The sequence below is a fragment of the Lepidochelys olivacea genome (genome assembly GCF_965140295.1).
Source record: "Lepidochelys olivacea isolate rLepOli2 genome assembly, chromosome: 4".
Classification (NCBI taxonomy): domain Eukaryota; kingdom Metazoa; phylum Chordata; order Testudines; family Cheloniidae; genus Lepidochelys; species Lepidochelys olivacea.
This window is the reverse complement of record NC_140414.1, coordinates 25,142,894-25,156,961: the sequence shown is the minus strand read 5'-3', so window position 1 is coordinate 25,156,961 and position 14,068 is coordinate 25,142,894. Positions and strand designations below refer to the sequence as shown.

Below are 14,068 nucleotides of genomic sequence, written 5' to 3'. Positions count from 1 at the left end.
GATTCCCTAAGGATGCACAAAGGTCAGTGACAAAGCAGTGACTAGAACCCCGGTCTCCTGAGTCTCAGTTCAGTGCCTTATCCACTGGAACACACCACCTCTTAATATATATTAACATTCAATCCAACAAGCACTGCCCAAAGGAGAGCGCTGCTAAACAGTCAGATTAGAAACTTACCTCCAGAGGAATTAGGGGCAAGTGTTCTGCTCAGGCAAAATCCATTTTGCCTTATTCATTCCCTTTAAAGTCATGCTTTTGCAAATAGTCTGACTCAGAATTTGCCCTGTTCTGCATCCATTGGAGCAGCTCTTGGATATATAAAGCAGAAGGGTGTAGTGTAGGTGGTCCTAAACATTTGAGTAGCGGGAGTATTATTCAACCCTCTCTCTGACAAAGATTCAAAAATTGAATAATCTAGTCAACTAAAATGCAGTTTACTAATAACATGAATTTTTTTTTAAAAAAGGGATATAGAGTACAAACTACTTTAATTAAAAAAAAACTTGCTATTTTTAATACCCACATTAGAAGCAAAGAAATAATTGTTTCACCTACCAGTGTTTTCCTTTTCCACTTGGGCAACATGAATAGGAAGTTAAATTTACCCCCTGTCCAGAGGTCCCACAGAAGACTTCATGCGTCTCTTTAAACCCAGTGTTAAGGGCTTAGGAGCACAGGGCCCTCTGAATTTTACTACTGGAATCTGAACCAACATCGCTTTGCCTGGTTGAATTAATCAGCATTATCTTGATCATCATCAATACTGCCAGCACAGACCAATATGAGTTTCACTTGAGAAAGGACTACAGGATCCAGCCCAGAGTTGATGCGGCAATGTTACTCTTGCGACTGTAAAATCATGCATACACAATAGCAATTGTTATTTTGGCTTTTTTGGTTTAATTGCTCACTGTGATTTCTTTTTCTGTTTGTGTAAAGCATCACTGTCAAATACCAGAGTTCCTTTAACAAGGAATTTTAAGTCAAATTCGGGGCCTTCCCTACATAGCATCTGTAAGGGAAATGGGGAACCTCTTTGGAGCATTTGGAGTCAACCAATAATATGCAGAACTAGAGACATGATAAACCAGTTCAAACCCAGTCCTCCTTTTTAAATACTCCTACACATAGCTAACAAAATCGCAAATGAAATTTAATTGTGGATAAATGTAAAGTAATGCACATTGGAAAAAATAACCCCAACTATACATACAAGATGATGGGGGCTAAGTTAGCTACAACTAATCAGGAGAAAGCTCTTGGAGTTGTCGTGGATAGTTCTCTGAAGACATCCACGCAGCGTGCAGTGGCAGTCAAAAAAGCAAACAGGATGTTAGGAACCATTAAAAAAAGCGATAGGGAATAAAACGGAGAATATCTTATTGCCCGTATATGAATCCATGGTATGCCCACATCTTGAATACTGCGTACAGATGTGGTCCCCTCATCTCAAAAAAGATATACTGGCGTTAGAAAAGGTTCAGAAAAGAGCAACTAAAATGATCAGGGGTTTGGAACGGGTCCCCTATGAGGAGAGATTAAAGAGGCTAGGACTTTTCAGCTTGGAAAAGGGGAGACTAAGGGGGGTTATGATAGAGGTATATAAACTCATGAGTGGTGTGGAGAAAGTGAATAAGGAAAAGTTATTTACTTGTTCCCATAATATAAGAACTTGGGGCCACCAAATGAAATTAATGGGCAGCAGGTTTAAAACAAATAAAAGGAAGTTCCTCTTCACACAGCGCACAGTCAACCTTGCCTGAGGAGGTTGTGAAGGCTAGGACCATAACAGGATTTAAAAGAGAACTGGATAAATTCATGGAGGTTAAGTCCACGATTGGTGTCCCTAGCCTCTGTTTGTCAGAGGGTGGAGCTGGATGGCAGGAGAGAGATCACTAGATCATTACCTATTAAGTTCACTCCCTCTGGGGCACCTGGCATTGGCCACTGTCGGCAGACAGGATACTGGGCTGGATGGACCTTTGGTCTGACCCAGTGTGGCCATTCTTATGTTCTTATCCGTTGTTTACTGGAAACTGAACTAGAATGAAAAGACAGTTATTCTGGAAAAATCATGTGGTCAAGATTCCTTAACCAGACCATCTCCTTTTGGGTTTCAAATCCTGGACAAAATGGTCTGACATTCCAAAAACCAAAAGATTGTTATTTATAAAGAGTTCAGAGTCCAAAGAGAAAAGTCCCAAACTTGTCAGATGTTAATGGTATATTTTTATAAAATTATTTACACTTTTCTTTTTGGTCATGGGCAAGTCCATTGGCACAAACAGCACAGCCACACATTAGCTTCTTGTTTTAATAACTAACATTATCTATATATTTGTTTATCTTTAGTACCCCCCCACACACAAGAAGGGTAACAAAAAAAATTGATATACAAAATAAGCTGATGGTAACACAATGCCAAAAATAGCTTATTATGTTAAGTGCAAGGGAGAAAAGCCTTGATATAAAGCTTGATTGCAACAACATTTCAATTTACCAGTTTAAATACAAGACTTGCATTAAAATATTTTGTGAGATACGTCTCTCGCGCTCTCCTTAAGATGACTTTTTTTAAAATCTATATACACATTCAGTTGTAATACTTGATACTAGCATTATGAAGCATTCAAAAAGTACGATAACTTGATAAGTACACACTGCAGTATGGGTGGTTAATGTCTGTAGGTTTTTCCTCCTTCAATGGTTTACAACTCTTTGTTGAGTGCTTGCCTCAGTTAGGTGACCAGCCACCTGAAACAGTATAATACCCCAACATCCCTTCCCAGAATCCCACAGTCTCAGCTTAGAATGCTCACTGAATCCATATGGTGTTGCCTCTCTCCGGCCTGCGAGGCGCCACTGTTAGTTCTCCAAATGTCGAGAAAAACTGCTCCATCTCTTTTTGCAGCATGTCGTTCCTCTTCTCTGCATCCTCTTTGGCCCGCTCTGCATTGCGCATTTTGATTTCTACCATTGTAAACTTCTTTCTTTCCTGGTCCAGTTCATCGTGCAGGGTCATCATTTCTGCCTCAAGGGTGAGGTTTCTCTGTTCCAAGCTGCAAAAATAGAAGTATACAGATGACAGCCCTCACTGTATTACCCAGCCTAGCTCAGAGCAACAGCTTTTAATTTACAAAGCTTAGTCCAAGTTTCTTCAACGAGACCATGTTAAAGTAACATGTTTCTTACTGGATGTTAAATGTTGAATTGTCTCCTACAAGGAATGATGGAATCTTCATCTCTTGGGTTATTTATAATTGAAGGATACAAACCACTGGAAATGTATATGGTAGAAAACAGCTCTGCATGTGCTAGGCAATGAACTAAATAGGCCTTTTCCTTCTCCAAGGGTTGATTCTGGCCTCACACTGGTTGTACACTGGTGTAACCACATGTCCCTGATCCTCTTTTTCTATTTGCAAATATTGATTTCCCATGCTGATCTACTGTTTGAAAAAATTATAGAATCATAGGTGAGAAGGAGCCACAAGCATCATCTAATCTAACCTTCTGCCAAGATGCAGGATTTGTTGTATCTAAACCATCCAAGACAGATGGTTATCCAGGCTCCTTTTGAAAACCTCTAGTGAAGGAGATTCCATGACTTCCCTACGCAGTATGTTCCACTGTGCTATTGTTCTCACAGTTAGGAAATTTCCCCTGAAATTTAATCTAAATCTGCCATGCTGTAGTTTGAACCCATTGCCTCTTGTCCTGCCCACTGTGGCAAGAAGGAAAATTTTTTTCCCATCATTTTTATGACAGCCTTTCAAGTATTTGAAGTTGCTGTCATGTCCCCCCTTAATCACCTCCTTTCCAAACTAAACGTATGCAGTTCTTTCAGTCTTTGCTCATAGGGCATGCATCCCATCCCTTTGATCATTTTTGTCGCTCACCTCTGGATTCTTCCCTGTTTCTCTACATCCTTTCTATACAGCAGTGACTAAAATTGGACAGAATACTCCAGCTGAGGCCTAACCAATGTTGAGTAGATTGGTACTATCACCTCCTGTGACTTGCATGCTATGCTGTTAATGAAACGCAAATTTGCATTTGCTTTTTGTTTTGCAACAGCATCGCGTTGTGGACTCACGCTGAAGTTGTGATCCACCACAACTCCCAGATTCTTCTCACTAGTGTTGCTGCCAAGCCAGTTATCCCCCATTCTGTATCTGTGCATTTGGTTTTCCTTCCTTCCTTAAGTGTAGCACCTTACATTTGTCATGGTTAAATTTCCTTTTGTTGTCTGTAGCCCATTTCTCCAATTTGTCAAGATCCCTTTGAATTTTAGTTCTATCCTCCAAAGTGTTTGCAACCCTCCCAGCTTTGTGTCATCTGCAAATTTGATCAGTATGCTCTCTATTCCAATATCCAGGTCATTAATAAAGATGTTAATTAATACCAGACCCAGAAAAGATCCCTGTGGCCACTTGAGAGTGCCTTCTAATCTGACATCATTCCACTAATAGTTACTCTTTCTTTGCAGTTGTTTAACCAATTATGTATCTAATCTACTTAATGGTAGGTCTATCAAACCTGCATTTCTCCATCTTATTTATGAGAATGTTGTATGGGACTGTGTCAAAAGCCTTGCTAAAGTCCAGGTATATTATTATAAAGTCCTCCGCATACCCCTATTCACCAAACCAGTTACCTTGTCAAAGAAAGAAATCAAGCTTGTTTGGCATGATTTGCTCTTAGTAAATCTATGCTAGTTTCATCCTCCAGGTATTTGCAAATTCAGTGTTTTATGTATTACTCCAGTCGCTCCCCAGGTATTGAAGTCAGGCTGACTGGTCTATAGTTCCCCAGCACCTCCTTTCCCCCCTTTTTAAAGATGGGCATTATGTCAGCCCTTCATCAATCTTCCAGGGCCTTTCCTGTCATCCAGGAGTTTGTAAATATTATTGCCAGTGGCTCCAAGATTTCTTCAGCTAATTCCTTCAGAACCCTGGGGTGAATAGCAGAAGGCCCTGCTGACTTGAATCAATGCAAATTAGTCGTAAGATCTCTGACGTGTTCTTTACTTGTTTACTTTACGTGTTCTGCATCCCTTCCCCTTTATTGTCTATGATAACTTCCTCAGTCATCCGGTCACATGTTATGTTTTTGAAGCTGCAATTGATGTGGTTTGTTTTTGTTTTTCTTACTATATTTGAGGGTTTATGGTAAAGGACCAAGCGCACTACTGGTATGATCTAATACATAATAATAATTAATAATAATGCATGTTAAACACAATGTGTTCCAGCATCATCAATAGTCTCAGCACAGCTTGGAGAATTGTGATGTACATAGCTAAGGAAGTGTTCCTCCTTTTGCTTTCTGTGCACTGTACCTTTATATTTCTAAAAACCTGCAGTCCAATGGAATCAGCAGCTATGGTGTGTTCCAGTTCAGATACAACTTGTTACAGAGGAGACATGCACACACCATGCTGTCTCTTGTGAGTGGCAGAGATGGGAACAGAAGCCACATCTCCTGGCTGCTATTCTAGTGCTGCATCCACTATACAACTGTGCTGAGGTCATAACAACAATGACTTTTCCCACTCCATGCTGTTATGTGCCATTATTAAGGGTAGGCATAGAGTTTGGATACAATCACTCATTAGTTCATGCACCCTAGTCTCTTTTCCTCTAAACAAAGATTTAATTGACTGTTGATGAAGCAGGAGAATTAACGATTGGTAAATTGTTCTCCATTTAAAAACAATGAGAAATATCTTTTCCTAACATGACTCAGCTTCACCTACTTTAACAGCTCTTGAACTGCATAGGAAAGTTTCATGCAAAGTAGCAATGAAGAAATGCACCTCTTGGCTGGATTTACAGATGAAGGGAAAATCCTGTTTCCACCCATTCGTTTGGGAATTCTGCCTTACCAAAAACAATTGGAGTCTGATCTTAAGTTGCATGTCACAATGATGTAAGTGCTGAAGATGAAAGTCAATCTGGTGTGTAACTTAGTGTCAATTTGAATCTTACCAATGGGCATATACATAACAACTAGCACTCATGATTTGAAATGTGGAAGGAGAGGCAGCAGGACTAAAGTAGATCAACACCTGTCCATCCTTAATTTACCTCTCCCCTATTATATGCATCACCCCTGGATTGCATGGTTGAGCTATATGACACAGTGGATGATATTCAGAACACCAGGAACAACGTGAAGCTGACAAGAATTATGTCAATTTCACATCACTGTTGGGGGAATCTATAAGCAGCAGAGGTAGCCACCACTGGAACTATTCACAGGGAGCAGGGCACAAAAGAGAATACAGAGAATAAAGAGCACTAGTAGAGTAATGGAGACATCTTCCCTTCTGGAGATACGTAGGGGTTTAGAATAGCACACACACTCATACCCTCATAGCATCTGTGACACTGTGCATGGGGGAGGGAACAGACAGAGACTGCACTGTTTCTGAAGTTTCATCAGCTAGAAGAAAATGAGCATGTACAAGCTGCAAGCTGTAAAACATGGACTTCCCTCCCCCCCCGGCACCCTCTCTTCCTGCCCCCGAAAAGAATACCACCCTCACAAGAAATTCCAGCACTCTCCCACTTACAGAAGTGAAGGGGTGGGGCCCTTGGGTTGCACCTGTATTTCACTGATAAACAATGCCCCATCCCCATCCTAGCTTATCAGCCTCTGACTAATCAGTGTCTCAAACTTTTTTGACATGAGCTAAAACAGTGAAGTCTCACTGGTAGGCTTACCACCCACCCTGAATCTGTGGGATACTATTCATTTTCTTAGTCAATGCTACAAGAATTCACAAAGGCCTGACTTTACTGTTGGTACTCAAGAAATATTATCACATTGTGATACTAGTGTCAGGATTGTGGCAACTTTCTGGAACAAACTTTATCTCACGATGGCTAAGTTTCAGCCAGTGGGACTAACTCAAAAAGGAAGAAAATCTAGCAAAGAGGATGACTCAAGCTCTAGAAATTTTCTGGCAAAACAATATTTTAACATTTACTATAAAGATCAGTTTGAGTTTTGCAGGCTCTTAAAAATCGCATTTCATGGCTTAGATGTAGTCACAGCCATGAAATAAAACAACGCTGATAACATCAAAACCTCAGAGATGACTTTTTTTTTTTTTGCTATTTGCCAGCAGGATTTTTGCCATAGCCATTAAATAGATTAACCATCTGTGTGTGTTGTACAAACTCCCTCCAGGGATTTGTGTTATACTTTGGGTTTCCTTTACATTGTTGGAGAACCGCTTGTATAGTTTGAAAGGGATGTGCCTATGAAACAGAATTATTAACTTCTATCATCATTATTTATTTGTACCCCAACAGCTTTACCTATGCTCCAAATTGAGTGAAAGAATAGAACCAAGTCTTTTGCTGGAGAGAACAGCACATTTTAAAGAATTGCCTCTTCTGTTTTAAGTGGTGATCAGACCAAATGATTTTCATTCTGCCTTCAAAATGCCTAAGCAACAGCAGTGCCACTTTCCAGTTGTTAATCAGAGCTGCACTTACATTGCACTGAAGTAAACTGAAGCCACCTTATTAAATCTTAGATCCTTCAGTGCGAACGGGAACATTTTCACATCCACTGTGACAACAGAAAAAGCCCAAGTAAACCATTTTAATTTACAACATTTCAATAGTGGCAAAAGTGTTTTCTGTAACAGTACAGAATTCTTTGCTGGATGTAAACAGTGTAATTCATTTTAGGTAGTGAAGGTATGGGGGAGTTATCCAACTCACTTAAGGGAGTGAGGCGCACAAGTCCTATTGAAAGTCTCCCTCCTGCCTCATTTGATTTAATTTCAGTGAAGTGAACAGGCAAATCCTGTTTGGGTACCCAGCCCAAGCAGCTGTACTGGGTGCTGGGAACATCTGTGCATGTGAGAGGAATCCCCTTCCCTTCCCAGGTTGTGGAATGGGAGTAGAGCTACTCTGGCCTCAGGAATGAGAGTAGTCCATGGAGCCCTTTCCCCCATCTCCTCATGTGGCCTTCAATAGCTTGCACTCCTGATCCTGATGCTTGCTCCTCCCTCAGGGATCTTTTGTACACAGCCATCTTGGAAGCGATCATGGAACTGCACTTCATGTGGCACAATGGATCTTGCCAACCCTAAAATCCTGCCCATGCAGCAGGACCTTACTGGTTCCACTGCAGCAAGGCCCTCTGTACCCACCGATGAAGGAGAAAGATGTGCGGTTCTAAATATAAAGCCAGCCAAGAACTTGGAAAGCCACCATGCATAACCTTTCTCCTAATACACTAGCATTATCATTGTTCCTCCAAAGTGCTCTCAAATATCCAGTCTGCTGCTTTTGCTTGGTATCCATGCTGGTCTTAACATGTAGGGTAGCAAAACTCAGCTCAACTCTATACTGAGCCCATGTTCAGGAAAAGTGTGCTACGTGTTGTTTAAACATTTCCAACAGGATATTTGTACCCATTTGGATCATGGATAATTTAATGGAATTTTTAAATCTAAGGAAGGTGACAAAGTAATTTTGTAAGACAGCCACATTTTTTAAATTGTACAATCACTCAAATCCTATTATACTCCTGGGAAAATGAAAAAAAATGGTTTTCTGATTTGTTTGCAGCTTTTGACTTCAGTTAGTATAGGTGTGTTAGAAATTCCACAACTATTGTTACAAAGTCACAACCAGTTAAAAAGAGCCTTGTTTGCATCTGTCATTCAGTGCCAGCACACTTAAATATGTTACATGAATAAAAGGAAATCATTTTATGCAAATAGAATTAATCTATGGAATGCACTGCTGCAAGATCCTATTAAATTAAATAGTTTAGTAAGATTAAAAAAGACTGAACACTTAATATGAATACAGATGGCATCTGCAGCTACTCTAGTTAAATTAAAATATAAGGGCCACCAGTCGTCCAACTTGAGGGCATAAACTGGGATCAGAATGAAATTCTCCCCAATAGTTCAGTTTGGCACAATTGGCCCTGTTCACTGGAGAGATTTTTCACTTAGAATCATAGAATATCAGGGTTGGAAGGGACCTCAGGAGGTCATCTAGTCCAACCCCATGCTCAAAGCAGGACCAATCCCCAACTAAATCATCCCAGCCAGGGCTTTGTCAAGCCTGACCTTAAAAACTTCTAAGGAAAGAGATTCCACCACCTCCCTAGGTAATGCATTCCAGTGTTTCACCACCCTCCTTGTGAAAAAGATTTTCCTAATATCCAACCTAAACCTCCCCCACTGCAACTTGAGACCATTACTCCTCATTCTGTCATCGGCTACCACTGAGAACAGTCTAGATCCATCCTCTTTGGAACCCCCTTTCAGGTAGTTGAAAGCAGCTATCAAATCCCCCCTCATTCTTCTCTTTCGCAGACTAAACAATCCCAGTTCCCTCAGCCTCTCCCCATAAGTCATGTGTTCCAGTCCCCTAATCATTTTTGTTACCCTCTGCTGGACGTTTTCCAATTTTTCCACATCCTTCTTGTAGTGTGGGGCCCAAAACTGGACACAGTACTCCAGATGAGGCCTCACCAATGTTGAATAGAGGGGAACGATCACATCCCTCGATCTGCTGGCAATGCCCCTACGTATACATCCCAAAATGCCATTGGCCTTCTTGGCAACAAGGGCACACTGTTGACTCATATCCAACTTCTCGTCCACTGTAACCCCTAGGTCCTTTTCTGCAGAACTGCTGCCTAGCCATTCGGTCCCTAGTCTGTAGCGGTGCATGGGATTCTTCCGTCCTAGGTGCAGGACTCTGCACTTGTCCTTGTTGAACCTCATCAGATTTGTTTTGGCCCAATCCTCTAATTTGTCTAGGTCCCTCTGTATCCTATCCCTACCCTCCAGTGTATCTATCTCTCCTCCCAGTTTAGTGTCATCTGCAAACTTGCTGAGGGTGCAATTCACATCATTCTCCAGATCATTAATGAAGATATTGAACAAAACCGGCCCGAGGACCGACCCTTGGGGCACTCCGCTTGATACCGGCTGCCAACTAGACATGGAACCATTGATCACTACCTGTTGAGCCCGACAATCTAGCTAGCTTTCTATCCACCTTATAGTCCATTCATTCAGCCCACACTACTTTAACTTGCTGGCAAGAATACTGTGGGAGACCATGTCAAAAGCTTTGCTAAAGTCAAGGAACAACACGTTCACTGCTTTCCCCTCATCCACAGAGCCAGTTATCTCGTCATAGAAGGCTATTAGATTAGTCAGGCATGACTTGCCCTTGGTGAATCCATGCTGACTGTTCCTGATCACTTTCCTCTCCACTAAGTGCTCCAGAATTGATTCCTTGAGGACCTGCTCCATGATTTTTCCAGGGGCTGAGGTGAAGCTGACTGGCCTGTAGCTCCCAGGAACCTCCTTCTTCCCTTTTTTAAAGATGGGCACTCCATTAGCCTTTTTTAGCCTCTGAAGCATTTAGTGCAAGCCACTGCTGAATGCAGGATATTGCATTCGACATGCCACTGATCTGCTCCAGTGTGTCAGCTACTTCCATGCAATCCTCAAAGGGGTTAAAAGTTTGATTTGGATGGGCACCCTAACATCTGGAAGTTTTCTCCAAACCTTTGTGTGAGCTCTCCACTCCTCTTAGATCAGCAAATTTAGGCTTGGGATCTTATGGAAACAGACTCTTCAGTGAGATTTCACATGCTTACTAGGTTTAGGCCATCAATTTGAAAACAGTGATTCTCATGCTACACCAATCCTTCTGATCTTGGCTGAGAACATGAGGCACATGCAAATATGCAAATAGCAAATATCATGGAAAGAAAAAGTTATGATTTTTTTCCCCAATGTCAGACCAGGTTTGGTTTGAATTAGGGGGGAAAGGTTCAGGTGGGCTCTTATTTTATCCAAGCAGTTTCTCCATCTCTACTACCAATTCCTATGTTCGGATTCACTGAGACATGGGAGCATAAGAGAATTACTCTGCCTCTCGTTTATATAATTAGCACCTATGCCAGAGATACACCACCTTACCTCTTTATCCTTGTTTCATACTCCACCTTCTGTTTTGCCATCTCCTGCTTTAAGCTGGACACTAGGCTGTGCAGAGCACTGTGGTTGCTCGTGTTGTTTGCAACAAATGTTTCACTGTTATCGCTGCTGCTGGTGGCCCGGCTGCTGCGTCCTCCCGTGCTTCTTCGGTCAGTTTTACTCTCATAGTCTCCTTGGTTGGAGAGGTCTTCATGTGGTGGCCCATCTAGCACCGAGTCTTCAAAATGACCCCCATAAAAGTCTTGCTCAGGGCAGGTAGTAGTAGACGACCGACAGGAGTTGGAGTGTTCGGGTAGGGATATTTCACAAGAGGATGTGGACCAGGTGGCGCTATCTACGCTCTGTTTATCATCTGAATTCACCATGGAGAACTGCTGGTGGACATTGTCATAGGTGGAGAGTCTGTTATGCTGGCCCGAATCACTCACCAATTCCTTTTGTTTACTGTCCCTCAACGTGACGTACCCATTGGGCATCCAGCTCAGGTTTCGGCTGTTAAGGGAGTTGCTGTGTGCATCCGTGCTTGAAATGCCCATTCGCACGCCTCCATTCTGCATGCTATGTGTGCCCATTTTAGTAACTGAACCTTTCAGGGATGATGTTCTCCTGGCCTGCAGGGTACCATTTGGTAGGGCCTGGGTTTTCTCATGGCCCTCCACAGAGCTGCTGAAGGACCCATTCGTGACTATGCCACTGCCTTTATTAAAGGCTGGGTTTTTTTTCACCATGAGAGGTGGGCTTCTTGTGACATCAGATTTGTGAATGCTGTTCCTTGGACTGTTTGACTTGCTCCCTGGCAGCACGGTGGGAGACCCATTGTCCATGCTGCCCCTCTGGAGAGGCTCAGGTGTGTCCCAAGAACAGCTTCTCACCGCTATCTCCTTGTTGTTATTGGTCTCTTTATTCTGGAGCTGACCAATGACCATTTTTTTCTGGATCTCATTGTTGTTATTGCACACCTCCTCCCCTGTCTGAAAGTCTGTGTCCTTGGGAAATAGCTGTTCATGTTTACTTATCATCACTGACATCAGCTGCTGGACTACTGCCGTGCCTGGAGGATGGCAAATGAACGATCATTAATGAGGTAGTTTCATTTGAGAAGTGAACAAACATTCTTTTAAAACAGATCTTTAAAGATTTCATAAAGGTGCATCTGGTTAATATACACTTAATTTATGCATTTACGCATTTACTAATATATATGTAGTTTAGTTTACCTAAGCATTTAATATTTGCTATTACAACTTTCATGCCTATCTCCTCTTTCTAGCTCCAAATCACCACACCACAATCAGTTCTGTATTGCCCCCTTTTCAAGGAAGAAACAAAAATCTGCCCGTGTGTCTGCTAGTGCACCTTCCTACCCACTCTGCGCTGGCTCTGGTGTACTGGCCAACATCGTGGGGGCAGAGCCAAGACTTTGCTCATTCCTGTTAGCAGATGTTCTCCCTCTGCGAAGAGCCTGCTGATGTAGGTAGCCAGTGCCGGGGAGCAAAATAGCTCCCTACATCTCTTACTTCAATATTAGGGCACGTAGCATCCGAGAATGTTTTAAAGGAGATATTATCATGGGGAACTAAAACAAATATCCCAAGACAATATCTGCAGTTGAAAACCACTGGGACCATACAGAGAGATTAAGAATAATAATAAGATGAATGATGTAATTGTAACAAGTGAGTTTAAGCTCAACATACCAAACATCTTTAAAAATGGACTCCTAGGCTGGGAATGCACTAGCCAGTCTAATACAAGGGATTGAAGGAGGAGAGGGTTTCTGGCCCATTAACTTTTTAGCCAATCAGAGCTGTGTGAGATATTTAATATAAAAACCTTTAACCATTCAGAGATGAGATTGTGACTGGCCAATAAAGTGTGTCATGCTGTCACGCTATGTGTAATCTGCTGCCGGTAACACATAAATCACAACCTTAAATCACACAGCACCCCATTTCGCAACACATTATAATAAATGTTCCTTCTCTAGAAACCCAAAGTGCACACACCACACAACTTCACTTTAATTTACAGAACTATCATTTGGAACTAGACTTGGGTAAATAATGATGCATCATTGCATTATAGATATATTTTACAGAACCCTATTAGGGAGTAGTAAGAGTCTTCCAGTAATGAGGTCAGGTTGGTTATAAACACCATTTTAAAGTTCTAGAAATGTTTCAGTGGCATGCTCTGCTCTTTTAATCAATAATTTCCCACTGGCCAATATAATTGTATACAGTTTGCATTTGAATATTTGAGCTTTTTTCCTTCAAATACATCTACTAAAAATTCAGTTTGCCACGGGGACTTGTCAACATTTTTTGTTCGTTTGCTCTGGAATACTGAAAATCTGCATTGCTTTGTAACAGCTTTGAGTCTACCATAAGAAATAGTGGTGGGAAAAAGTCAGCTTCCTTTCACAAACCTCTTTCTTTATTCATGCATATATTATATCTCCGTACAAGTATAATTCATTTATAGTAATTTTTGAGTAGTCAAAAGATTAGATACAAAGTGAAATAGAAACTGAAAAAAACAGACAGCAATTGAAATGAAGGTGATTCTTTAAAGGATGGTGGACTTTTTTAAAAAGGGTGTTGAGATACCTTTTTAGCCCCACACTGGATTCTTCACACCATGACCCCTCTTTGCCCTATGGATTGGTAGCATTAGATGAGGATTGCTGTGAACAATTTTTCTCATTGTATTGGAGGATAAAGGGCTGCAGAAGGTGACATCATACTGAACTCTAAGTCTGTGGGGGAAATTTTCAGAGACAGCAGAAAAACATAAAACAAAACAAAAACCCAAAGAAAAATTCCATTCTTGCCTTTTAGAGAGGCGTTTTGTGCAGGCCTTTGTATTTTCCTGCTGGTTTCTGAGAAACGAATGTGCAGTCTCCAGATGGAAAAAATAAGCAGTTCCACCATAAAAAAGGCAAAAGTCCTTTGAGCAGCTTCAAGACTTTGCTCATGGTGACTTTTTTGCCATGTTCATAGTAAAATGCTATCAGCTGTATCTGGCATCCTTCCAAACACACAGCTAGAATGGTCTTCTCTGAGAGT

At 41.5% G+C, this 14,068-nt stretch overlaps 1 protein-coding gene across 10 annotated transcripts in view; it reads right to left on the bottom strand.

The window, feature by feature from the left end:
- Nucleotides 1-2,213: 2,213 nt before the first annotated feature.
- ARHGAP24 (Rho GTPase activating protein 24) overlaps nt 2,214-14,068 on the bottom strand; it is a 352,414-nt gene continuing 340,559 nt past the window's right edge. For all 10 annotated transcript variants that reach the window (XM_084625625.1, XM_084625623.1, XM_084625624.1 and 7 more), the window contains 2 exons: nt 10,983-12,051; nt 2,214-3,060 (listed from right to left, as the gene is read on the bottom strand). In XM_084625625.1, coding sequence (XP_084481751.1) covers nt 2,817-3,060; nt 10,983-12,051 — 1,313 coding nt within the window. In that variant the 3' untranslated portion in view covers nt 2,214-2,816. The remainder of the gene's footprint in view (nt 3,061-10,982; nt 12,052-14,068) is intronic.